General features: G+C 42.3%; 1 protein-coding gene across 1 annotated transcript in view; it reads right to left on the bottom strand.

Moving 5' to 3' along the window:
* The window catches only part of CD101 (CD101 molecule), a gene marked incomplete at its 5' end in the record, with an annotated part of 29,306 nt that extends 19,390 nt beyond the window's left edge, over positions 1–9,916 (bottom strand). Inside the window, 3 exons of the mRNA XM_067727411.1 lie at positions 3,339–3,725; positions 7,739–8,155; positions 9,514–9,916. Coding sequence (XP_067583512.1) covers positions 3,339–3,725; positions 7,739–8,155; positions 9,514–9,916 — 1,207 coding nt within the window. The remainder of the gene's footprint in view (positions 1–3,338; positions 3,726–7,738; positions 8,156–9,513) is intronic.
* Between the last annotated feature and the right edge of the window lie 17,154 nt (positions 9,917–27,070).

Below are 27,070 nucleotides of genomic sequence, written 5' to 3'. Positions count from 1 at the left end.
TAATTAGGACTTGACAACTTTGTGACAAATCCGATCAGGTTGTTCACTCCTGCACCACCCCCAGAAAAAAAGATTTCATCAACACTTAAATAGTAGAAACAGCAGAAAGAATACCAGGAGAACTTATTTACACTTAAACCATTTATAATTTGCCCTAATTTTTAGTGATTTGTTCCTTAGGAACATCTAGTTGGGAAAACATCTGGTAATATTTTGTTAAATTAATTACAGTTGGTGTATGAGGCTGAAAGTAATGAAGCCGTGTTTAGTTTTTTAGAATTCAGACTTTCACAGTTCAAAATGACCTTCCTCTTCTTACTTACCTTCCCCTAATTGGTATATATTCTGAACAGTGAAGGAGTATTGTTAATTATATTTCTGTTCAAAATACTGCCACTAAAAAACAATTACTTGGGGGAAAATGTATGTATATATAAATATATATATATATACAATAAATATATATATACATTTCCCCCCAAGTATTTTTTTAAATATATATATTTACCCATACATATACATTTCTCTTTTTCAAACCATATATTCATTCATATATATTGTTGAAGCGAGATCCTTCCTATATCTGAACTATAGTGTGAAACAATAAATGTAAATCTGGCTTCCAGATGGGAAATTAAAGATGTGTAGAAACGCAGACATTCCTTCAACAGATACTTCCTGTGCAAGGCCTTGTCCTGGGTGCTTTGTGGGCAATGTAAAGATCCCTCAAGCTCATGCATCCTAGGCAGCCCAGCCTCATGCTTCAGGTCAAGGTCACTGTTGTCAGAATTATCCTGGGCAACATAGTGGACCTCTCTACGCCTCAATTTCCTTTCCTGTAGATATGGGGGTAATAATAACACCTCCCTTGTGCATTGTGAGAGGACTAAATGAATGGTACATGCAAAGGGCTTACCCCGGCTGGCAAGGAGAAGTACCCAGCAAAGGTGAGCTATTAGCGTTAGTGCGTCATGATAGGCACTTTGTGAAAGCAGAGGAGTTCAAAGCCAGAAAAGGAAAACAAAATAGATTTTTTTTCAAATTTATTTTTTCTGGCCTTGTGGGATCTTAGTTCCCCGACCAGGGATCAAACCCAGGCCCTCGGCAGTGAGGGCATGGAGTCCTAACCACTGGACCACCAGGGAATTCCCAGGAAAACAAAATAGAACTGGCATTAGAAATTTAAATAGGATCTAAATGAATCTGCAAATTGATCTTCTCTGCTGAGGAAGGAGTTCAGTCTTTAAGCACTTTATGTATAAATGTATATGTTACAAAGGCAGAATAAAGGCTAATGTCCACAAATAGGTTAATATATCTATATCTATTTATCTATCTATTACATATATATAACTTGCTTCCAAATTTTGGGTATTAGAGGCATAATTATACTTAATTTTTTTTTCAAGTTAAAAATAGACTCATGGGCTTCCCTGGTGGCGCAGTGGTTGAGAGTCTGTCTGCCGATGCAGGGGACACAGGTTCGTGCCCCGGTCTGGGAAGATCCCATATGCCATGGAGCGGCTGGGCCCGTGAGCCATGGCCACTGAGCTTGCGCTCCGCAACGGGAGAGGCCACAACAGTGAGAGGCCCACGTACCGCAAAAAAAAAAAAAAAAAAAAAAAAAAAGACTCATAACTAAAGTTTAGAAATTAGAGGGGAAATTATTACTCATAATCTCACTACTCAAATATAACCATTATGATTAGCTTCAACCAGCTTCAATTTTGTTTTGTTTTGTCTTTTTAACTGTGGTTTCCTTAGTTTACTGTGGTCGTTACTGCCTCTCGGTAAGAAGTAACACACTCACCACGCATGCGTCAGGTATACATGCATAGCAGTAGGGAGTACCCTCTTCTGTTTAAAACATTCACGGAGTGATAAAACTCTGCTCATACTTGAAGTAATGGTTTGAGTTTCAAAACCAAATGCTCCACAGGATCTCTAATAAATCTGTTAATAACCTTTTTTTATTCTACGTAAAAAGAAACAGGCTGGACTCCAGCCTGCACAAAGGATTATTTTTAGCTTGGGAAGACCAACTACTTGATAGGCTCGTGATCTGTGTGCCATGAAGCACACCTTTAGGTCTCTTTAGCACAAATTCCTATGTCCTGAGTTTATGAAAGATTTACAGATCTGCTCCAGCAGAGACAGATACACGAAGTTGAGATTTAGCTCTGTGTAAATATGTAAACACGCCTACATAGTTTTTTTCTGAATCCTAGCAAGTCAGAACAAATGTTTAGTGTCAAAATTACCACCAACACACTTCCTGGCTCGCCACTCTAGGCCAAAGCTGTGCGTCTTCACTCCCAGCAAAGGGGGTGATGGAGAAGAGGATGGAAGGGGAATGTTTCTATCTTTGGAGAGGCCTCCAGTGAGCAAGTACAACAAGGATATCTTCATTTTTAGTTTGTTTTTGATTTTGGTTTTTGCAAAACCAAAATTTTGGGGCAATTCATTTTTCTAGACTTTGAATTTAATACCCAGCCCAGAGGATCCTAATATTACTTGCGGATTTATCAGTTTTCTCTCCACACAAAAAGCACTGATAATTCAAACACGTTTAAGGTCACCCAGCCTTCAGAAACTAAACAAGACCTGAGTGGCCTTCCAGATACTCAGACCCATTGGGATAGGCATCTCACGACATCATAACAACATACAGGCAATAGAGTCTGCCCACTATCATTTACTTCTTCTTTTCTTACTCTGAGTCAGGCTTTGGTGCAGAATTAAGACTTAGTATCAGTTTAAGATAATAGAGAATTGATGAAAGATGTCGCAGGAGTAGGAGGGGTAACGTGGGTGTTTATTTCCCAGGAAGGGGGCAAGTGTAAGCTCTTGCCTCTTAATCTACTCAAAACACACACACACACACACACACACACACACACGCGCGCGCGCGCGCGCACGCACGCGCGCGCGCAACAAGGAGACAGAGGGCTTCATTAATACAGGTGTTCTCTGCTGAAAGAATACCCAATGGACAAAAATAAGAAATAACAGCAAATAGAATCAAAGAATCTAAGATGGCAAGAAGGTACTTAAGGACAGTCAGATTAGATGTCATTATCTTACAGTTGAAGAAGCTGAGATTTAGAGGTGAAGTACATAGTGTGTTCATGATCATGGCCCATTTAATGGCTCAGGAATAGGACTCAGGTCTTCAGCTGGTTTGGGTGCTTTCCTTTGCAGTACTCCACTCCACCTCAAAGTGATCTGACTGACACCTGACTTCAGAAGACCTCCCCTGTGTCCATGAAGGCATCCTGTACTCACAAAGGAGGGCATCTAAAAGCAGCCCAATCGTGTCTGGCCCCGACTTCACATACCTGCTGGCTTCCTCAGGTGCACGTAGCTGTCTGGTGACTGTTTTTTCTGGAGCACCTGCCAGGAGCCCATCTGAGCTCTTGTCACCTCCGCCACGGCACATCTGTAGGCACCTTCATCCCTTGGCCCCACAGAGAAGATCTTGAGAGAGAAAGACTTGGGGCTTAACTTTGAAACCTGGAGCTGTCCTTGACTTGCTCTTTCTTGATAGTTTTTCTTCAGACCCAGAACTCCACCAGCATCAATGTGGGCCATTTCAATATCATTGAAGAACCAAGTGCCATGAAGCTGTGGGTCCCGGCCACCGCCCATGACCAGGCAAACCAGTTCTAAGGGTTTTCCTTCAGGAACCGTGCTCTCAGCCGTGATGTTGACTTGAAAATCTCTCACTAGGAAACAAAAGCAAGGCAGATATATAGAGAGGCCACTGCATCTATCCTTTCAATACCAGAGAGAGATGCTACCTCCTGTTAGGATAGTACAGGGATTGAATTTCATGTGGGAGATCAGTTCTGAGGAGAAGGTAAGCCAAAGAAATGCCTAGAATTAAAAAATGCCCTTGACTACTCTTTAAATCACCTAGAAAGAACAACATACATGATTTTCTGAATGCAATCCTATTAAGCAAGATGTATGCATAATGTGTAAAGTACACAGTAATGTATCTTTTTAAATAAAATATTTTATACTATGTTGAATCGATGTAAATTGTGATTTCTTGCTCTCATTTTTGGCTGAGCATATCCAGTGGAATTTTCCGAAGTTAAAAGCATATGTGATATATGGCAAGTCCACAGCTAACATCACACTTAACAGTGAAAAGCTGAAAGCTTTTCCTCTAAGATCAAGAATAAGACAAGGATGACCACTCTCACCACTTCTATTCAACATAGTATTGGAAGTCCTAGCCAGAGCAGTTAGACAGAAAAAGAAATTAAAGGCATCCAAATTGGAAAAAAAGGAAGTAAAACTGTCACTGTTGGCAGATGACATGATCTTACATATAGAAACCAAAAAAAACTCCACCAAAAGATGTTAAAACTAATAAAGAATTTCAGTAAAATTGCAGGATACAAAATCAACATACAAAAAAAAAAATCAGTTGCATCTCTATACCCTAACAATGAACTATCCAAAAAAGAAATTAAGAAAACAATCCCATTTACAATAGCATCAAAAGGAAGAAGATACTTAGGGATAAATTTAACCAAGGAGGTGAAAGACATGTACAATGAAAACTATAGAATACTGATGAAACTAACTGAAGATGAAACAAATAAATGGAAAGATATCCCATGTTCATGGGTCGGAAGAATTAATATTGTTAAAATGTCCATACCACCCGAAGCAATCTACAGATTCATTGCAATCCCTATCAAAATTCTAATGGCATTTTAAAATAGACAAAAAGAATTCTAAAATTCATATGGAACCACAAAAGACCCTGACTAGCCAAAGAATTTTGAGCAAGAGCTGTAGGTATCACATGCCTGATTTCAAAATACATTACAAAGCTACAGTAATCAAAACAGTATGGTGCTGGTATAAAGCCATATAGACCAATGAAACAGAAAAGAGAACCCAAAAACAAATCCATGAATCTATGTCAATTAATCTCCAATAAGGGTGCCAAGAATACACAACAGGGAAAAGATAGTCTCTTCAAATAAATGGTGTTGAATAAACTGGATATCCACATGCAGAAGAATGAAGTTGGACCCCTATCTCGTGCCATATTAAAAAAATAAACTCAAAATGGATCAAAGATTTAAACATAAGACCTGAAACTGAAAAACTACTAGAAGAAAACAGAAGGGGGAATTCCCTGGCAGTCCAGTGGTTAAGACTCTGCACTTCCACTGCAGGGGGCACATGTTCAGTCTCTGGTCAGGGAACTAAGATCCCACATGCCACATGGCACAGCCAAAAAAAAAAGAAAAAGAAAAAGAAAAGAAAATAGAAGGAAAACATTCTTGACATTATTTTGGGCAATGATTTTCTGGATATGACCCCACAAGCACAGGCAACAAAAGTAAAAATAGATTGTGGGATCGCATCAAACTAAAAAGATCCTGCACACAAAAGAAACAATCAACAGAGTGAAGAGACAATCTACAAAATGGGAGAAAATATTTGCACACCATGTATTTGAAAAAGGGTTACTAGCCAAAATGGATAAGAAACTCATACAAATTAATAGCAAACCAAAAAAAAAAACCCCAAATAACTTAATATAAAGACGAGCAAAGGATCTGAAGGGACATTTCTCAAAGGAAGACATACAAGTGACCAAAAATATGGAAAAAGATGCTCATCACTAATCATCAGGGAAATGCAAATTGAAGCCACAAGATATCACCTCACATCTGTTAGGATGGCAATTATCAAAAAGACAAAAGATATCGAGTGTTGGTGAGGATGGACAAGAAAAAGGAAACCTTGTACACTGTTAGTGTACAAGGAATGTCAATTGGTATGGCCATGATAGAAAACAGTATGGAGGTTCCTCAAAAACTAAAAGTAGAACTACCATATAACCCAGCAATCCCACTTCCACGTACATATCCAAAGGAAATGAAATCAGTATCTCAAAGAGATATCTGCACCCCTATGTTCATTATTCATAATAGCCAAGATATGAAAACAACCTAAGTGTCCATCAAGGGATAAATGTATGAAGAAAATGTGGTATATATACACAATGGAATATTATTCAGCCATGAAAAAAGGAAAATCTTGCCATTTTCAAAAACATGGATCAACCTGGAGGACATTTTGCTATGTGAAATAAGCCAGACACAGAAAGACAAATATTGTGGAAACTAAAAATTGACAAAATGAATACATAGAAGTGGAGAGTAGAATGGTGGTTACCAGGGGTTGGGGGAGTGGGGACAATGGGGAGATATTGGTCAAAGGGTACAAAGTTTCAGTTATGCAGGATAAATAAGTTCTGGAGATCTAATGTACAGCATGGTGACTACAGTTAGTAATACTGTGTGGTATTACTTGAAATTTGCTAAGAAGGATCTTAAGAATTCTCACCACTTACACAACACAACCACGTGAGGTGACGGGTATGTTAGTGAACTTCATTGTAGTCATTTCACAGTGCATACAGATATCAAAACATCATATTGCACACCTTAAACGTATACAACTTTTATTGATCTAAATAAATAAAATTTTAAAATAAAGAGTTTTACATTTTTAAAAATTGTTTTCAAAGGGAGGGGAAAGAAGCACATGTGATGTGTCTCCAAAGGACTCCCTGAGTATAATTTGGACACGTACCACCATCAGGACAATTTTTAATAGAATAGAATAACACTCCTAAAAAAAAAGAAAGAAAACTTCAATGATCCACTATTGGATCATTGCTTTTAGCAGGGATATATATGGTTATAGACCTCCTCCTACTGGACCAAAGCCCATGTGGAGAGACCAGGAATCAAAATGGAGGCTTCCTGCTTGCTTTGGCGAAAGTGTCAATGGCTCATGAAGAGTGACATCGTTCCAAGGAAACGGGGTAAGGCGGAAGGAGCAGTGACTAAGACAAGGCTTCAGGTTGGAAATAGGCTACTCTGAGGCGCAGGTGTCTGTGGGGAGAGGGCCTTGGAGAGATACACCTGTCTTCCAACGCCAGCTCCAGCAGAGCGAGCTAAGGCAGAGCATTTAGCTGAGGCTCAGGGTCATGTTTCAAAAATGGGGACTTGACTAGTTGCCTCAGAGGGTGGTTGTTAGGACTAAATTCGATAATGTATTATAGATAAAGTGCTTACACAGAGCCTGGCAAGAATGGCAACAAAACTATTTCCATGCATGGCTGTGGAATCTACCTAACATTCAACAGATTTTATCCCATAGAAAACCTCCCGTGGACGGAGCCCCAAATCTGTCCTTCTTACTTATGCTTCCCAGATGACAAAAACAAAATTTACTCAAACTTTCTAATGATTTTTTTTTTTTTCGCGGTACGCGGGCCTCTCACTGTTGTGGCCTCTCCCATTGCGGAGCACAGGCTCCGGACGCACAGGCTCAGCGGCCATGGCTCACGGGCCCAGCCGCTCCGCGGCATGTGGGATCTCCCCGGATCGGGGCACGAACCCGTGTCCCCTGCATCGGCAGACGGACTCTCAACCACTGAGCCACCGGGGAAGCCCTCTAATGATATTTTTGATCCAACAAAAGATTAGAAAAAAACAAAAAGAGAAAACTCCCTCGCGGTCCAGTGGTTAGGACTCCGCGCTTTCACTGCCGAGAGCGCGGATTCAATCCCTGGTCGGGGAACTAAGATCCCGTAAGCCACGTGGCACAGCCAAAAAAAAAAAAAAAAAAGAAGAAGAAAGATATCCAGATACCCACTACTAGCTGTTAATGAATTTCCCGAGAAGATAATTACCTGCTGGATGGACCCTCAGAGTTGTTTGATCTGTCTGCTTTTTCGTGATGGAAGTCCAGGTTTCATCCGGATCCTGAATCCATTCAGTTGCCTCACAGAACAGCTGACCCTGATCTGAGGGCCGAAGTCTCCCTATGGACAGCCTGAAGGTAGTGACCCCAAGCTTGTCGAGTCGCACGTCACCAGCTGCAAACCTCTCTGTATACAAGGGCCCAGGGAGCAGCATAAAATCCTTGGAGAGGGAGATAATCTTGCTGGCTTGGCTTCTTTCTCCATCTTGCATCAGGTACCAGGCGACAGAGAGGTGAGTATGTTGAGCTGTGGCTTTGGATGACTCACAGGTAAGTTCCAATGGCTCACCTTCCTCCTTACTGAGAGTCTGGGAAGTCATGGCAGCAGAGAGGGTATCTGGAATGACTGGATGCAAAGGAATGATTGTAATTGACTGAGTACCTGTCAGACTAGCCTCCTTAGATGAAGATGGCGCCCTGACCCAACATCTGTACAGTACATACTTTGAGTCGGTTTTCCACCAGCCGTATGCTTTCCCTATTGCCAACAGGAACATTGGCATCTATATACATACAGACTAGGGAACTCGGCAAAGCTATTGGTTCACTGTTGTACTGACCCTGATTTTACATTTTTAGCATAGGCTGTAACCAATTTAGCTATTCAGACACAGAGGTTTTAAATGGGAAAAGCACTGGGAGCTAGAAGACTATATTCTGATCCTATATTTGTCCCTATTTGACTCCATGAATTGGAGGAAGTTACTTCACTTCCTTGGGCCTTCACCTGCTCCTTTATAAAATAAAGTTCTGAAATAATCTGTTACAATTTATCATTCAGAGCCAAAATGCAACCCTTACCAAAGTTTCGAAAACCATCTTACTACCCTACCATTCTTTCCTTCCTCAAAGGAAATCACACAGCCTAAGTTTATGTGAAAGCAACACTTAGATTCAAAAATGAATGTTTATTGAGCATCTACTCAGAGCTAACCACTGTGCTAGAGAGTGAGGTAAATGTTCTCTTCTCATGGAGCTCAAGGTGAGGTCAGAGAGGGTCATGTAAGTAGCCAATTACCACATAAACTGGGTGAGTACTAATAACAGTAGTGTGAACAGAGCATCAAGAAAGAACAAAGATGGGAATACTGCCTGAGACAGAATGGGTTTCACAGAAGAGGTAATACCTAAACTGGGTTCAGAAGTATATGTATGAGTTTGCTAGGCTGAAAAGGGAGTAATAAGATATTCTAGGCAAAAGGACAAAAGGGTAATTTCAAATAATATGACCCTTGCCCCATAGGTAACTATGTTAGAGAATGGTAGTTTGAGAGTAATTACTTCCAAGTTAATGACTTACTTCCTATGGTATTATATTAATTATATATAAACATATATTAAATATATTAATACTGGCTCTTCTATCAAGTTAATATTCTGCCTCTGAGAAGAGACATGAGAACTCTCAAAGCTTTGTCTAATGCTGTGCTATTATCGACCTATGAATAGCTGTGGGCAAGGCCTAGGAAGACCACGTACTATCTAACTCTTCATGACAAAGTCGATTGGGAAAATGAATTAAGAGCTTTAGGGAATATGAGATACCTATTTGTGACAAACTCCAAAATATCCAGAGGGGTATGTGGGCTCTTTTGCCAAAACAAACAGCACAATATAAAGTCATGTCACGTTGCAAGGCATCGTGTTGATGGAGAGAATCTGGCTTCTCAGGGGCTGGCTAGAAGAGGAGGGCACACAGCTTACCAATTAGATTCGTCTTTGCACTGTAACTCCCATAGTATTTTCCATCAGTGTTGGGTGTGTGACACTCATACTCGCCGGAATCCTTCGTCTGGAGCTTGGCGATGTGCAAAAAGACTGAGTTACCCTGGACCTTCTCCACGTAGATTTCCTTACTTTGCACCCGCTGTGCATACACTGCATAAGAGAAGGTGGCATCCTTGGTGCTAATGATCTGGATTTCTTGGGTCGGGGCTGTCGGCAGGTAAACAGACCACTGGAAATGCTGCTCAGAAGGTCCCCGGTAGCCAGTTACGTTGCAGCCGATGCTAATGGGGTAACCTTCAGCTCTGAACAGCGGTCCTTTCTGAACTGTTACTTCTCTCTGGGCAGTGCTGAGCTTAGCTTGCAAGTAGGAGAAAGAAAGGGGAATAAAAATAGATTAGTGCTCCAGTTCCCAATGTGCCACATTATGTAGCTCCCTGTATTACAATTCTAGAAAATGAGATCGCAGGTTATTAGCTATAATCAACTCAAATGTTCAATACCTTCTTCAGGATGAGGAGCAGTGGAATGGCTTGATGAGTTAATTGTTCTTTTTTTTTTTTTTTTTTGCGGTACGCGGGCCTCTCCCGTTGCGGAGCACAGGCTCCGGACGCGCAGGTTCAGCGGCCATGGCTCACGGGCCCAGCCGCTCCGCGGCACGTGGGATCTTCCCGGACCGGGGCACGAACCCGTGTCCCCTGCATTGGCAGGCGGACTCTCAACCACTGCGCCACCAGGGAAGCCCGAGTTAATTGTTCTTTTATAAGTTTAACTTCCATAGTAATCTCTAGTCTCTTAAAAAAAAAATGTTTAGCTTCATCAATGTAACATGACCACTTTCATAAAACATATCTGCTTATCTAAGTGCACCTGAAGTAAATACGATGTATAATAATTCACCTTTTACATTATTTTAGGGGAAAATTCCTCGATATACTTCCTCAAGCCTCCAATTCCTAGGTACCTGTCATCGAGCTTTTCTCACAGAAATGATTGCTGGAGAGGCAGAGTTTATGGCACTGCTCCTGGTGCCATGCTTTTTCCTGCTGGTTGGTTGGAAATATCTGTAGCTCCCGGCCAGGTGTGATGCAAGACTAGCTAAAATTAGCATCTGAAGAAGCAGCAGCACTTCCTTTCTATACCGTGGAGGGTTTTTCATTTTGTAATTTTTTAAAGAGCCACTACAGCTTTATCGAAAAGCTTCATACAAGATGACTGTCAAGTCCAACAGGATCTGGGATCAGATTTAGTTTAGTTGTTCTCTTACCCCAAGTTTTCAGTTGGGACCACTATGGAATGTTTCCTGTTGGGACAAATCTTAAGTATTAGGTTTAAAGGAGAAAATCTTATTCAATGGTAACAGTTCCTTTGACATACACCTTTTCAAAATCAAGACTTTTTTAGAAATTAAAAGGTATGTATTTATTTATTATGTTAACATTAAAGCCTAGTTTATTTTGTGTAACAGAAAGAACAAAGAACAAATGACAGAGATGCCACAGGGTGAGCTAGATCTTTCACTCGGGGCCTAGGGCCCAGTGGAAAGACATCAGAAGGGTCCAACAGGGAGCAATTGCTAGTATTACAGAATTAACAGAATAGAGTTCATAAGTAGGCATGGAAGAAGCAGAGCATCTGCTGAATTTGTTGAATCCACAAGGACAAAGAGTAAAGGAGACCAGAGTGAAAAAAAAGTGAGAGAGGGGAAAATGACATTACAGAGACCATGAATATAGGCTGAGTATAGGAATTTTAGAATGAAGACAATTCTGATAGGAGGGGACCTGCAAAAAAATAGGGAGAAAGGGTAAGAGATCACCTGATACAGTCAACTAAAAATTGCATATGGATACAATCAATGCAAAACTGGAAAACAAATATGCAATCAGTCAACCAATCACACAAATTTCCAGTAATCATTTAAAATATACTAATTTATTCATAAATCCCAGTTAATGTGATATATGTATGTTAGGCTCTTTTTGTAATAAGCATTTAGGAATAGAAGTTGGACCATATGAGAAAAAATTTTTAATTTTTTTTCAAAACAGATGACTTTTTATTGAAGTATAGTTGATTTACAATATTGTGTTAGTTTCTGGTGTACAGCAAAGTGATTCAGTTACACACATATATATATTCTTTTTCAGATCCTTTTCTATTATAGGTTATTACAATATATTGAATATAGTTCCCCATGCCATACAGTAGTAAAATTTTAAAATATTATTTACCAAAAAATTGTACTACAAAGGCAATTTAAAACATTGTCAGCAATGCTAGCCAGGCTTAGAGACATACATCTTAGAGAAACGTGAGCACTGCACCAGGCTACACGTGAAAAAGTATCCACAGCAGCAGTGTTCATTACAGCCCCCAAACTAGAGACCATTCATATGTCCATCAACAGTAGAACAGGCAGACTGTGGTACATTCATAAAATGGAATCTTATACAGAAATGAAAGTGAGTGAATTGCAACTGGTTGCAGAAACGTGGATCACTGTGTTTAATGAAAGATGCTGAACACTTTAGAATCTTTTTGACTATACCCTCCATAAAATTTAAAGAAAGGCAAAAAAACCACACTGTATTGTTTAGTGATGCAAACATAGCGGGTAAAACTATTTAAAAAAAAAGCCAGGAAGTAGGTACCACGAAAGTCAGCAAAGTGATTGTGTGTGTGTGTGTCTGGATGGGACGTGTGGCAAGGTGGGTGGGTGCTTCTAGGGTCCTAGCAATGTTCTATTTCTTGACCTGCATAGTGATTACATGGTTTTTACTTTTTATGTATTAGTTAAATTGCACATTTATGTTTTATTAACTTTTCTTATATGTTATATTTCAAGATAAAAATGTTTTAAAAAATATGATTTCTGAGGTACCACTAAGATGTTTATGTCAGGACATGTTTCCACAATGTTATTTTTGGTGTCTAGGCAACACTTAACATTTTTTATGACTTTTCGGAGAGATGGTACCACATGTGAAACATTTTATTTTGAAAACTAGCACTTCATTTTCTACTGCTTCGCCTACTAATTCAATAAATATTTGTTCAATCACTTATAGTGTTTCTGATGCTTCAAGGACTAAGATATGAAGATGAGTTTGGGATAGTCTCTGACTTCTTGATTTTACAGTTTAGTCAAGTAGGGTGGTAGTCATCTGTCCTGGAAAGAAATATGATAAAAGCGCTTTGAGGAATTTGAAGGAAGGAGACATTACATTTTGGGGGATGGAAATAGGTAAGGTGTATGGAAGATATAGTATTAAAAATGGACTTTGGAGAAGGTTATGACAAGTTAAGTGGAGAGACAGGGCCTTTTAGGTGAAGGAGATTTCATGAAAAGACTGTATAAGTAGTAATCAAAAGAATTGTTCAGGAAATAGAGAGTAATCAGTTGGATTAAGGGGAGAGTTACATGAAGATTAATAGAAAGAGGTAAGAGTGGGTAGGAATTTTGAGTCCAAAGCATGAAGGGCTTGACTATCATGTTTAAAAGTTTGGACTTGATTGATTAGGCAATGGGGAACCCACTGAAAGTATTTGAAAGGTCTTAGTAAAATTAACCTGAAGTGTATAGGATGATGGGGTTAGAAGTAGACATCAGGTAATGATAGTAGCCCAGAAGAGGAGTGATAAAGGCAATAGAAATGGAAAGAAAGTGGCTATAATTTAAGAGCCACTGTGGAGATAAGATCTATAGAGTTTTTCAGTGTCTTAGATGCTTGGAAGTAGAAGGGGTAGATGGAGGGATGGAAGGCAGGAGGAAATCAAAGATGATACCAGGTTTTGTAAGGGTGACTGGGAATAATGGCACTGTTTACAGGAATAAGGATTTCAGGAAAAGGTACTGTTGTGTACCTTCGAAGGTGAAGGAGAAGATGGTGCATTTAATTTTGGAAATACTAAATTAGAGTACCATGGAATAATCAGGAAGGAAATCCAGCAAACATTTGGAAATAATATTTAAATATATGTCTATATCTGTAGCTATATCTATCTATCTATACTTTAAAATCTACTCAACCCTTTGAAAATATTTGTAATCCAGTCCTCTTAAGAACTCTGAGATGTTCCCATATTTAGCAATGTCAAAGTTGTAAATGGTACAGCCAGAACTGAACTTGGATTTATACATGTCAAATTCCTGGCTGTGTCCATTGTTTCCTCACTGCTTCCTGTAAATGCTTGTTAACTAGGGAGAGTTCTGGGCTGTAGATGCAGATTATGTCAGTTACATGTAAGCACTGGGAAGCGTTCGGGAATGTAAGGAGAGGGCTGAAGAGAGATTATTAGAGGATCTCTCTCTTTAGGGGATGGGATGAGGAACAAAACCTACAGAAGGAAGAATCAGGGAGGGAAGAATCAGGTGGCAGGGCAGCAAGGACGCAGTAGCTTGAAAACCAAAGGAGCAAAATGGTCCAAGCAGAAAGAGCTTGTCAGCACTGCTGAATGCGGCTGAGAGGGTAAGGACTCTAAAGGCAGACGAAAGTCTTTGTAGTTTGATGATGAGGAGGTCAGTGGAAATCTTTGTAAAAGAGATTTCCATAGAGCAGAAGCAGAGTATTTCAATGGTAAGAAGCAACTGCAAGAAGCATAAACTACTTCAAGAAGCGTCATGGAGAAGGGAAAGAGATAGAATAGGGTGGCATTTAGAAAGAGTAGATGGACGTGGGCAGAGCAGTGAGGGAGGATAGACACAGGTACCTCTACATGTCTACGGGCAGAGGAGCTGTAGAAGGGAGACATGGATGAAGCCAGAGAGAGGATGATGAATGGCATAAGGTGCTAGTAGAGGCACGAGGTCAAGAACATGATTGGGAGGGTACTCAGAAAAGCGGAAGAAACAGTGTGAAGGTTTAATAGGTATTGTGGAGATAAAAAGGAATGACTGACAGAGGCCAATTCAAATGGCCATGCATGGGGAATCATACATACACTGAAGCATCTTATTATACATCTGTTTTCTGTGGGATGTTGTACATATCTCTCCTCCTAAAGAGTGAAATACCTCAGAGGACTGACCCGTTGCTTTCTCTTTTAATAGACAGAGGGTTAGGCACCTCTGCACAGCAGGTCAGATTCTTGCTGACTGATGGACACAGAGCTTGGCATTGACATACTGCATTGGAGTCCCATTTTTGTAACACGAAGAATTCCCTAATGGTGTGGACTTTTTCCAAAAACATTAATGGGATTGCCAAATTTTCTATTTCAGTATTATTTGAATGGAAGCTATTTGACCTATATAAAATGTGGCCAACACCTGGCCACTTTTGATACGCAAAAACAGCAACTTCCAATGCTTCCACCTTATACAAAACCTAGCTGGAGAACACCAAACACAACAAGCGACTTCTCTTTCTTTACCCATATAAAATCCCTTTTTGCTTGGAGGCTGAGAATGCTTCCATCCATAATTCAGTGGATTTTTTTTTTTCGTGAATGCAGCCCCAGTAAGACAAACAGTAGCCCCTCCCCAGGACCCTCCCATGTTAATGACTTTTATCTGTAGGGCAGCTATTCAGGGTGAGGGGTGACAGACCAATCAGACAAGCCTAAGTCTAAGAGCTCATTTACCCATGACATTAACCTCATCTGGCCCCATATTCTAATAGGATTCATCAGTCTTTACATATTTATTTAAAAAATTAATTAGGACAAGGTATACATTTGCCAAACAATGCAATTGGTCAGTTGATCATCCATCATTTAATTAATTTCCTTCGTTTTTCCCTCTGTATTTGTAATGACAGATAGCAGGCTTCCAAAATTGTTTTCAAGTTACTTCCTGATATATATGTTTTTCACATAAAAACTGTGGCTCTACACAAAAGTTGTGCTTAGGAAGAGTTTAAATTTAGAAGAAATAATTATATAACTCAGTTTAGGTAATGGTTTAAATGGGGTATGGAAAGGCTTGAAGCTTCCCCTTTTTGAACCTTGGTTATTACTTTCCTTTTCCCAGGCCTTTCATCTTACTCACTAGGGAAAAAAGAAAAGACAAAGAGAGAATTTGCAGTGGTCTGACTTATTGCACAATGTAAGCCCAGTTTCCCCATACACAAGCCAAACACATGGTTCACAGACACAAAGCACAGACACTTGAGAATCACACTCAGACACCTGAACAGGACACCAGCCAACAGTCCCCAAAGGGCCCCACCAGTGAACCTAGTCATTAACGTCTGCCAAGCCCGTCTAGTGGGCATTGATTACCCAGCAAATGGTCCCAGTAACCTCCTGCAGGCCACCTCTTACCCCAGCAGGTCCCATATCTGATCTTTACCTTACACTACCCAATGTCTTTTGAGACATGAACCCCATTCAACTCAAGCCAAGGTTTATTAAGCACCCCGTTGAGCTGAATGCTGCACCCTTTTGATGTATTAGCCACAGCCTTGGTCACACTGATTCTAAGCTCTTTTAGTTCCCCTATTGTCCAAGTCCCTTCACTAACTCCATCCAGTCTCTTTAAAGCAGAAGTTTTTAACTTGGGTCCATGTGGGGGGATGAAAAGATTCACAAGCTTGGGGGGGAAAAAAACCTACATCTTTATTTTCACTAATCTTAATGGAAATTTAGCATTTTCTTCAGTCATGAATGTAGACAATAAATCATAGATATTTTCACATCACACCACATCTATTGCAGATATCTTGAAATATTGTTCATACTCATTACGACTTTGAAGTTTGGTGGTTAATAGACCACCTCCAGATCTTCTTATGTAATACATAAATAATGAAGCAAATAAACGACTACATCAAAATTTACTTGAAAGTATTTCAATAACCCTATTTCAATATGATTGATTTTCCCTATAATCGTATACATTTTAATTCACACATTTAAAAATTATTCTAAGTTGGGGTCTGTGGGCTTCACCAGATGCTAAGAGAACCCAGAGCACTAAAAAGTAGTTGCTACCTGCTCTGTCTGCTCTGAGACTATTTCATTCCTTCCCCAGTTCATCTGTTCACGCATCTCCCCCCAAGCTTCCCCTTTCGCCATCCTGTTCAACCATGTACAAATGCCCCTGGGCCAGCTGAGGTCCTTCCACTTGCCCCTCAGCAGAGCCAAGTGAACCTTCCTGCCCCTTTCTCAGGCTCTTAGTAGTCACTTCCCACTTCACCTCACAGATGAAGTCCAGAACCTTCTTTTAGGTTAGCCTAAAACTCCTAAGTGCTCTCATGACACTTCCTTCCATCCGGTCACATCCCCAAGGCACATTTATCTAGACAAGTTCTAACATCAGGCATCACCTCTCAGTCTGAGGAGTTAAGCCTCTTCCTATCTCCAGGGATGAGTTAGCCCAAGAACATAAGGTTTTTACTGAGTTAGCCCAAGAACTTAAGGTGGAGGCAGGGCCAGCAAAATCAGCAGATCTGGCCACACACACAAATGTAAAAACCAGTGGGATCAGATTCATGGGACTCAACCTCACATTGCACCTCCTGGAACTCAAGGATGTCTAGGTAGCCAAGAACATCATCAAAAGTCAAAAATGATTGCCAGCACCAGAGATGTGTGGCATGGTTTTTCCTGTAGAGACCAAATTGTCCCATTTTATCATCCAACAGTCTCCATTTGACTAGCTCCTTGACAACAGTAACCTACAGAATGATGACACTTACTCAGAAAGAGAAAAAAAGATGCCACTCGTGGGAAGCGTGCCATTTGGACCAGCAGAGACCTTTCCTGGTGGTGTCACTGAAGTTGCTCAGACGCCGAGTGACAAATGTTGCGCTCTCACTACAAAGATAAAGAGGAAGCGATGGTGCGGTTTCCAGCCCACTGAGAAACAGAGACGGCTTACCAAGAGCAATACAGTTTGCTTCATATGGCTCTTTGCTAATCATTCACATTTACCTACTTATGAAGTTATCTTCATGGGTAGGTAAACATAGATGGATAAAAATAAGAAAAGACGAGCCTCCTCCTGGTGAAATACATATCATTAGGTAATGATACGGGAATTTAAGTAAACAGAATAAATAATCAAGCAGCAATTTTCTCTTCTTAGCCCTTACCTCGCCTCCCATCGTGGCAGAGGAAAGGACTGAGAAACGAGAGACGCGCCCTTAGGAGACATGAACCTGGGGAGACATGCGGTGACGGTGATGATAACACACTCTAGGTGGGTGTGCCTGGGTCTGCACAGACTGTATTTTTGATAGTTGATCTTAGAACAGTGAATTAATCTTTTCTAACCCTCATCGACAAAATGGAGATACTAACAGTATGTGCCCCGTAAGATTGCTGTGAGAATTGAATGAACTAATTCACTGAAAGCACTTAGAACAACATCTAGTACATAGAAAGTGCTCAATGCATATCAGCGACATTTAAGGGAATCTTCATCTGCCCAGCATGGGCCTGGGCACCAAGGATGGTGGGGGAGTGACTTCGCAGACTAGGATTAAGTTAGCCTGGCCCCGAACCCAGGCCAACTTAATCCTAGTCTGCGAAGACAAGAACATACACGGGACGAGCTTACTGAGGACGTTAGTTCCCCAGGCCGAGCCTCCATTTAGATGGGTCAGTAACAGCCTAGTCTGCTTCAGGCCACAGTTACAGCAGATCCCTGTTCCATCCACCTTTCCAACAATTTTTTTTAATCTTCTGGGTGCTATTGTAAGTGCTGCACATACGAAGCCTTTGTTCTCAGGAAACTTCCGTTTACTCAGATAACCACAAGGTAATTTTGGAAGCACATCAGTGGGGCACCTAAAGGGAGTGGGGGGAAGTGAGCGGGTGCGAGGGAGGGTCAAGATTGGCTGGGCCACATGAGACAACCAGGGAGGAAGGGGGACCGAGGTGCAGTTGGGGAGAAACAGTCCAGCATGGATAATGACACACCAGCTGTGCCCTCCTTCTGGAGTAAAGTTTGAGGCTGGTGTGAAGGGAGAAGAAGGTGCATTCAGAAAAGGCTGGTTTTCTTTAGGTCCTTGGAGATCTGGTATGATTCTAATAGGCAGAGAAGAGAGAAGAAAGGACATTCCACTAGGGAGGAATGAAATGTATAAAGGTACCGAGGCAGGGATGTACAGGCTGTATTTAGGGAACAATTAAAGGGCAGTTTACCTAGAATGGCAATTTCAAACTACCTCTCCAGGCCGTTAACCATAATATCAGTGGGGCTTGAAGTACAAGAATTTTTTCACCATTGCAGTTGGAGAAGGCATGGGTCACCCCCCAGGCACCAAAATTTACTGTATCGGTTAGTTATTGCTGTATAACAAATAGAAAACTTTGGTGGCATACAACAGTAAAGATTTATTTTTGTTCACAAGCCTATGGGGTCAGCCGATGGGAGCTGGATGGTCTAGGATGGCCTTAGCTTGGATCCCTCTCACAGCCCTCGAAAAGGCTAGCCTGGGCACATTTTCACAGTGATGTCAGGGGTCCAAAAGGACTAGGGGAAACACATCAGTACTTTTTAAAGCTTCTACTTGCATCATGACTGCATGCCTTCTACAAGCATCCCTCAGATGAAAGCAAGACACATGGCCAAGTCCAAAAGCAAGAGATGGGTTAATGGACTCCATCTCTTTAGTGAAGGGAACAGCAAAGTGGCAAGGCAAAAGGAGAGGTAGAGAACGGGGGCCATCAATGCAATCAATCTGCTACGTGCACTGAAAAGAGAATTATTTTAGAAATAAGCATTGACCACAGAGACAATCATTGGCAATACTACAGAGGACGCTGTATTCCTGAAATACATACAACTAAGTAAATGCTATGCAAGTTCTCCTTCTTGGCTGTTGCCAAGTTTTTTTTTTCTTTCTATTTTAGTGGCTCCATTTCTGCCAGAATTTAACATTGACAGGGTGATGTCGCTTCTTTTCTGGAGGGGAAAAAAAAGCAGCTTTCTGTTATCAAGGGGAAAAGAAAAAAAGAAGAAAGAAAAAAATAGAGCCAGTGAGAGAGACAGTTATTCTATTACCTTGGGAACCACTGCAGTGCATTGCAATTTTATCAGTTGAAAGGAATGTAAAAATAGAGTTCCTGATTCAGATGGAGGGAGAAGGCCAGTGCTGGACAAAGCAACACAAGGATGTACTAAAGAAAAAAATCCTTTCTGAAGTTCCTAGAAGATTAATGAAAAGTGATGTCTTTTTTTCAGGTTCGACATGCTCAAATATTAATTCCATAAAATTATAGAAATTGCAAGTATCGTGGATTCCTAAGCATTCAGGCCCAAGAAATATTTAAACGGGTACCTTTTACATGTCAGGTTCTGTGCAAGGCATTTTCACATATGCACTGTTATAGAATAACTCACATCACTATGTGATAGGTATTACTAATACCATTTTACAGGTGAGAAAACTGAGGCTCAGAGGAATCAACTAACCTAGCCAAGACTGTATAGCTAGGAAATGGGTGCATTCTATGGCTGCCTTCTTACTTGTGGCTCAGTGCTCTATTAGCTTGCCATTCGCAAGCTTTCAGAAGGCAGAATATGTAGGACAGTGAGTGACTGCAGGATGGAAAAGAAAACCCCGAAGGGGTCAGCAGGAAGCTGATCAGGATTTTGCCCCTTTTTCTACCCAAGCTCCTATAATTCAGGTCAAAGTGATCGATACCCCACAGGTATGGGACTTGCCAAGGTGTAAGGAAGCCCTGGGGCTAAGCCTCGTTTCTCTATGTATGGATCACCAAGCAGTGACACCACAGGAAGGGATCACAGCGAGCTCAGTCAATCCCTCATAGAACAGTGGAAGAAACGGCGTCCTCAAGCGGGCCTGGTTACAACTTGGCCCACCAAGTTGTACTTCCCACCAGCCTGGCTGTACCAGGAGCTGACAGTTAGTTAACCAAGGCTAAGAGCTTTTCCATGTGTGTGGTAACTCCTCCTGTCTGTGGGGAAAAGCCTGAACTAGATTCCTGTGGGCAGAGGCAAAGGCCAGAGCATGGGAAGAGGGGTGGAGAAGGAGGTGGGGACTAGAGGATGGTGGCAGCAGAGAAAGAGCAACAGATGGGATTCCCGGGCCATTTGCTGTTTCCGAATACTCCCTTGGGAAGAGCTACTTCTTAAATTCCCTATTAGGGAGTAGCTGACAACGAACTCTGATTTTAAAAAAAGGAAGGGAGGGCTCAGAATAGGTCCCAAAGAAAAGAAGGAAGGAGAATAGGAAGTTCGCTTCACCTGGGCTTCGGGTACGGGTGAACCCCTGAGATACAGTTGCCCCCTCATGGCTTCCTTGGCCCATAAAGCAGCTCAGGTGCCTCCTACCCTATTAAATGGCCACATTTTCACCCTAGTTTCAAACCGCCCCCTCTTCCTTCCCCTCTTCAAATGTGGGACAGTTTCCCGGTGTTCTGTATTCTGCTTGGTTTCCTAACTTGCTGGTACTTCGGCCCACCACGATCTGGGCTTGGTTCCACCCAAACATCCAAGGTCACAGCGGCGGACACTGCTCAGCTCTCCCTTGATTTGGTCCTTCTGGGGCACAAGGGAGGACCGACCGTTGGCAAATCTGCTTGGAATTCTTTACTACCACCTCTGATACCACGCTCTGGCCGGGATTTTCTCTCTCCCCTTTGGAAGTTCCTTCTTAGTCGTCTTCTCGGTGGACCCCTTCTCCAGGCTCCTGTCATCAGCCCTTTGCTCCCCTCGCTGCTTCTGCCTCTCATGCCCCACCTGTATAAGGACAATCACCAATCTGTCTCCACCCGCAACTTCTCCCTTAAGCTCCAGGCCAATTATCTAGCTGTGTCGAACATTCCCACTTGAAGGTCCTGCAGAAAACTTAAATTGCGTCCAAAGCTGAGATCACTGTTTCCTTCTTCACTGGTATTTTCCACCGTGGTGACTGCACCAGCATCCACCCAGACCCACGGCTGGCCTCCGCACTCCATATCTAGTTATAAAGTCCTACCAGTTTTTCCTAAAATCCTTAATGAATTCATTCTACCTGCTGCTGTCGCAATTGAGAGCTGCGATTTTTCACCTGGATTAATGCAGTTCAGTTCATCTTCCAACCTTGTCTGCACCCCGGCCCCTTCCACCAGAGTAATCTAAAGTGCAAACAGAGCCATGCACTGTCCTGATTAAAGGTTTTCAATGGCTCCCCCAAACTTCTAGACGATCAAGTCCAAACTCCTTGACTTGACCTTTACGAGCTGACCCTTGAGAACTCTCTCCTACCACCTCACCCTTCAGACACAGAACCTCTGTATTTCTCTGAGCGTATCTTACCATCCTCTCTCTTTAACTTTGTATATGCTATCCCCTCTGCTTAGAGCCCGCTCTACCTGGTATATGCCTATTCATTAAAAAAAGTTTTAAATCTAGGTTTGCACCTCCTACGCGAAACCTTTCTTGACACCTTAGAAAGTTCACCATTCCCTCTTCTATCTCTGTCAGTGAACTCCTATAATTTTACTTACTATATGTAATAAAATGAATTATTTACATGCCTCCCTCTCCTGCAAGACCATGAATTTCCTAAGGGCAGGGGCCAGTTCTTACTCATCTTTCTATCTCTTCAAAAAATACTGAATGGCTAAAATAGTCAGGCACTGTAGCTGGTATAGTGATTTAGAACATGTACAGACTTTGGAGTCAGAAAGACCTGCATTCAAATCTCGAGCAAATTAGTTTCTTTAAGTCTCAATTTCCTCATCTATAAGAATAGGGACAGTAACAGTAGAAACTCATAATTAGAGCTGTTAGTTGATCAATTAACAGAAAAGTCAGGTGAAGACAGGAATCATAAAAAGACACTTAAATTTCTTAACAGTTTTATTTTCACCTCAATCATATACATATATATTTGTTCACCGATCTCTTAACACAGGCCCAGGTCTTTCCTTTGAGTATAGGTCTGTTGTCTGGAGTCTCCTCACTTTTTTGCATAAAGCAAACCTATGTCTTTGCTACAACTTCCAGGTTTGTTTTATTTTTATTTATTTATTTATTTATTTTGCGGTACGCGGGCCTCTCACTGTTGTGGCCTCTCCCGTCGCGGAGCACAGGCTCCAGACACGCAGGCTCAGCGGCCATGGCTCACGGGCCTAGCCGCTCTGTGGCATGTGGGATCTTCCCGGACCGGGGCACGAACCCGTGTCCCCTGCATCGGCAGGCAGACTCTCAAGCACTGCGCCACCAGGGAAGCCCTGTTTTATTTTTTATTTTATTTTTTAAAGTCTTTATTGAATTTGTTACGATTTTGCTTCTGTTTACGTGTATTTATATTTGCTGAATGAAAACTGTGGTGTGTGCTTCAGTGAATGGAATTTCAGGCTCTCCCTCTGCACAGCCAGTGGGCGAAGGTCGCCTTAAATGACTCTTTCTTCCCATTTGTCTGTTGATCCCCAAACCAGTTGCTTTTTTCCAGTTGCTTCCCGGGTGCCTGTACATAGTTCGTCTTTTTATCAGAGCACTCTCCTGTGTTCTGCTTTAACAGACAACGGCTGTATGAGGAAGACAGTATAAACGGAATACAAATTAAACTGGATTTCTATGGCCTAGGTTTTGTACATACAGAAACTGCATGGTATTTAAATTATTGTTCGTCTCCAATGATGTATGCAGTTTCTTTAAAAACAAACCCAAAAAAAGTCTTAAAAAAAAAACATTGCTTCTGTTTTATGTTTTGGTTTTTCTGCCGTGAGGCATGTGGGATCTTAGCTCCCCGACCAGGGACTGGACCCACACCCCGTGCACTGGAAGGTAAAGTCTTAACTACTGGACCGCCAGGGAAGTCCCCCAACTTTCAGGTCTGATTTCCTTAAAATGGAGTAAGAATTTTAAAAACACTTGTGAAGCCAATGGAGTACAGATCCTCCCATGTTTTTATGATTTGGCTCCCCTCAATCTTTTATAGTTGTTTTGCCTGGACCTAAACTGATAGCATTTAAAAAAAAAAAAAGCGATTTGCCTTTATCTAGTCCAGAGAATTCATCTTATTGTATCAACACCTCTTTCTTTGGCACTCATATTTCATTGGTTTACATATTATTCAATGAAATGATGTGATCATAGTAACCAGTACTGGTGGCACAAATAGGCTGGAGAATAAACAGAACAGAGAGGACCCAGATGAGCATCACCCCCCCGCCCCCCCAACCCCAGTGGAGCTGAGCCACCCAGGTCTATGAGCCCCCAAGCAGTGAGTATATTAATCATGTCATTTGGTTTCTGGTTTTTGATGTTTTGACACCTAGGATCTTGCTGATCCTGGAGAGACTGCCCCTCCCACGGCTGGCCAGTTCCTAGAGAAAGGAAATCATTCCGAGTTGTCTATAAGCACGCCTTCCATGTGCAAACCAACCAATCTGGAGTCCACACACCCTCCACCCCCTCCATCAGGCTCTCATGCTCAGGACCACTATTCCCTGCTCTGATCACCCCAAGGCCAGGAACCAGATGTGTTGGCGGGGTGGGGGAGAGGGGAATAGCTGGTGTATTAAGAATATGCGGATTATGACCTGCTGAACGAGGAGGCACCAGCCACCCACATGGGGTCAGCAAGTAGCTCCCTCAGCATCTGAACTCCCACCCCGAGGAAGTGAAACCCCCGGGTCCTTTTGATTGAAGTTGCAATTTCAATAAACTTACACAAAGTCACAAGATTTGTTACTTACAGATCCCAGAAACCAGGGTCAGGGTTGCCACTGAGCAGGGGGAAGAGCAGTGCTCCGACGTCCCAGGTGTCCAGCAAGCAGGAGATAAAGAGCAGGGTAACAAGCACCTATTACATATAACATGGTTGGGGCAGAGGCTGCAGGCTCAACTCAAAATGGTTATTTTAAAAGGTGCCCCAGGAAAAGCAAAGTGGGAACTTGGGGTGGGAATCCTAAGCTCAGGTCCTCATCTAAATGTCCAGGCTCTGGCTGTGAGCAGGGCTATTATACTGTAAAATCCTAGGCAGCAACTCAAAATAGCTGTTTTCTCATCACACCAGATAACTAGGGATACTCCCTATGCCCCAGAACCTGCTGAAATTATCCAAACTAGTCAATCCTAAGCCTGCTTACCCTAAGTTGCCCATTCCTTCCTGTGAAAACCCCAACAAAGACCATTGCCCATGCTTCACCCTTGCTCCCTCTGCTGCCTGAGGGACCCTGGTGCTTTCCCGTGTGGCCCCCTTTTGTGTGGCATGACCCTCCCTCTTGGGATCTGTGAGTGTAACAAACTGTCTTTTCAATGGCAGTCATCTCCCGATCTGCTGGCCCTGCCTCACCTAAATAATAATAAAACCTGTATTTTTTTTTTTTTTTTGCGGTACGCGGGCCTCTGTTGTGGCCTCTCCCGCTGCGGAGCACAGGCTCCGGACACGCAGGCTCAGCGGCCATGGCTCACGGGCCCAGCCGCTCCGCGGCATGTGGGATCTTCCCGGACCGGGGCACGAACCCATGTCCCCTGCATCGGCAGGCGGACTCTCAACCACTGCGCCACCAGGGAAGCCCTAAAACCTGTATTTTAAAGCAGTGTGCTACACACACTGGTCTGTGGGTAAGAGGACATGGAGTGGCTGTTACTTGGAAGATCTAGTTACATGAAGAGCAGGTAAGAAGTCTTCTGCTGTAGTCACCTCAGGGTGACCTGAGGCACTTGCCCAGGTGTACGGCACATGTAAGCATCCTAGTGTTAGTTAGCTATTTTCACAGTGGTGAGGGGTCCCTGCCCTCGGGGCACTTTCAGACAACCAGAGCATCTGTCAGGGGTTCCTCTCCTAGCCTAGAGGGGCAGAAAAGGCTCCCTGGGACCTGAAGGAGAAGTAGGAGTTGGAACAGGTGGAAAGAGGTTTCTAGAACGAGCAAACAGCAGGTGCGAAGGCCTCTAGGAAAGGACATAAGTGGCAGGTTTTCTGTGCTTAGCACAATGCCTAGGCCACAGGAGGTGTACAAGCAAATTTCTGTTTTACTTTTAATATAAACCGAGGCGGGAACGGGCTCAGCAATAGGTATGTGACTGCTAAAGACCAGCTCTGACTGTGTCAGCCTTTTGATGTGAACAGAGTCCTCCATCTTCATGGAGAAGTGTGTAGTGTCGGGCTATTCTCCCGGCAGAACGTTAACGGTGCATTTATACACCGCCAGTCGCTTCTATCATGCCTGGATCAGGGCCAAGGTTAGTAACCGGGACACAGACCCAGCCCCTGAAGACCACACGAGTGAGGTGGTCCCTGCCCGGGACACACAAGGGGAAGCCCAGCCGAGGCTGAGCGGCTGCTCCAGGGGCCAGCAGGGAGGTGGGGGTCCCGGCACTTCCTCCTGTGCAAGTCCCTGAAGCCAGCGGCCTGGGGAAAAAGCACTGTTTTTATATAATACGGGGACTAGCACCTTCTGGCCTAGTTTGGCTGCAGACCGGGTCACGAGTCAGAAAAGCCGTTCTGTCCCAGGCACGATATGGTCACAGAACTTGGGTGCGTTTCCTCATCTGCAGAGAGGAACAACCTCTAACTTCTCTCTTTCCTGACAGGAGTCCTATAAGGTCATGGGAATTCACAGAAAGACCAAGAGACCATCCATCAGCGACAGGATCCTAGCCCTCACCTTTCCACTTGGTGGGAATCTCAATACTGATCCTGTTAAATCCATTTCTTCTTTTCTCTTTGGAATATCTACAATGTTTTCATAGGATTCCAAGAGATCAGAAGGTGCCCGAGTTGCAACGGGAATTCAGTCACAGTCCTTCATGCGGAGGAGATAAAAGGGTAACAGAGGCGGAGATCAAGTGCCTCACACAACTTCAATTTAAATTAAACTTCGTTTAATGAAATAAAAAACAAATGGTGCATTGCATAATATTTTGTGGTCACAGTATAAAACAATACAATTAGTTCATATAACATTGGATATGGACAAAAATACACAGGACCCTTTCTTTGTCTACGTAAAATTCAGCAGATCCGTATGTGCCACACTAAAAAAGAAAGAAAGTCAACTTTTTTCTCCTAGTTATCTGCACACAATATTTATCACTGAGAATCTGGTCAAACAGCGGAGGAGAACTTACCCAAATCCTATAGTTCCCTTCTTCCTCTGTTGTCATCGGTGAAGCTAAAAAAAGTTTCTGAAAGTAGCAAGTTGTGTAGTATTGCTTATTTTTCCTGCTAGAGAGGCTCAGTCTTTGGCTCACAGATGTCAGTGACAAAATCATGGCTGCAGGCAGTCTGCAAAGCAAGAAGCAAGAGCCACCAGGGAAAACAGACAAGGGTCTGGGCAGGAGGGGCCACCTTAACGAGGATCTTAGGGAAAGCCACGTGGATAGGAGGGGAGAAAACACACACATAAATAAACTTCTAAATTAAGATTTAAATCCAGTTGGTGAGTCAGAGTTCCACCGTCCCATGAAAAACCTGAAAAGTTGTTCAAAAGTCAGAGCTTGGATTTTCTTTTTTTAAAAAAGTGAAAAGTGTATGTAAACATTATAAAGTAAACAACTGAAAGTAATTTTGAGGCTTCTATCGGAACATAGCTTAGGCTCCTTCTGGGGATATGTTTATGATTAGAAAATTTAAAAAAGCCAAACTTTTTATCGTTTATGTTAAGCGGTGCAATTTCATCTGTG

This window comes from Pseudorca crassidens, chromosome 2 (genome assembly GCF_039906515.1).
Source record: "Pseudorca crassidens isolate mPseCra1 chromosome 2, mPseCra1.hap1, whole genome shotgun sequence".
Lineage (NCBI taxonomy): Eukaryota > Metazoa > Chordata > Mammalia > Artiodactyla > Delphinidae > Pseudorca > Pseudorca crassidens.
This window is presented reverse-complemented; position numbering and strand designations above follow the sequence as displayed.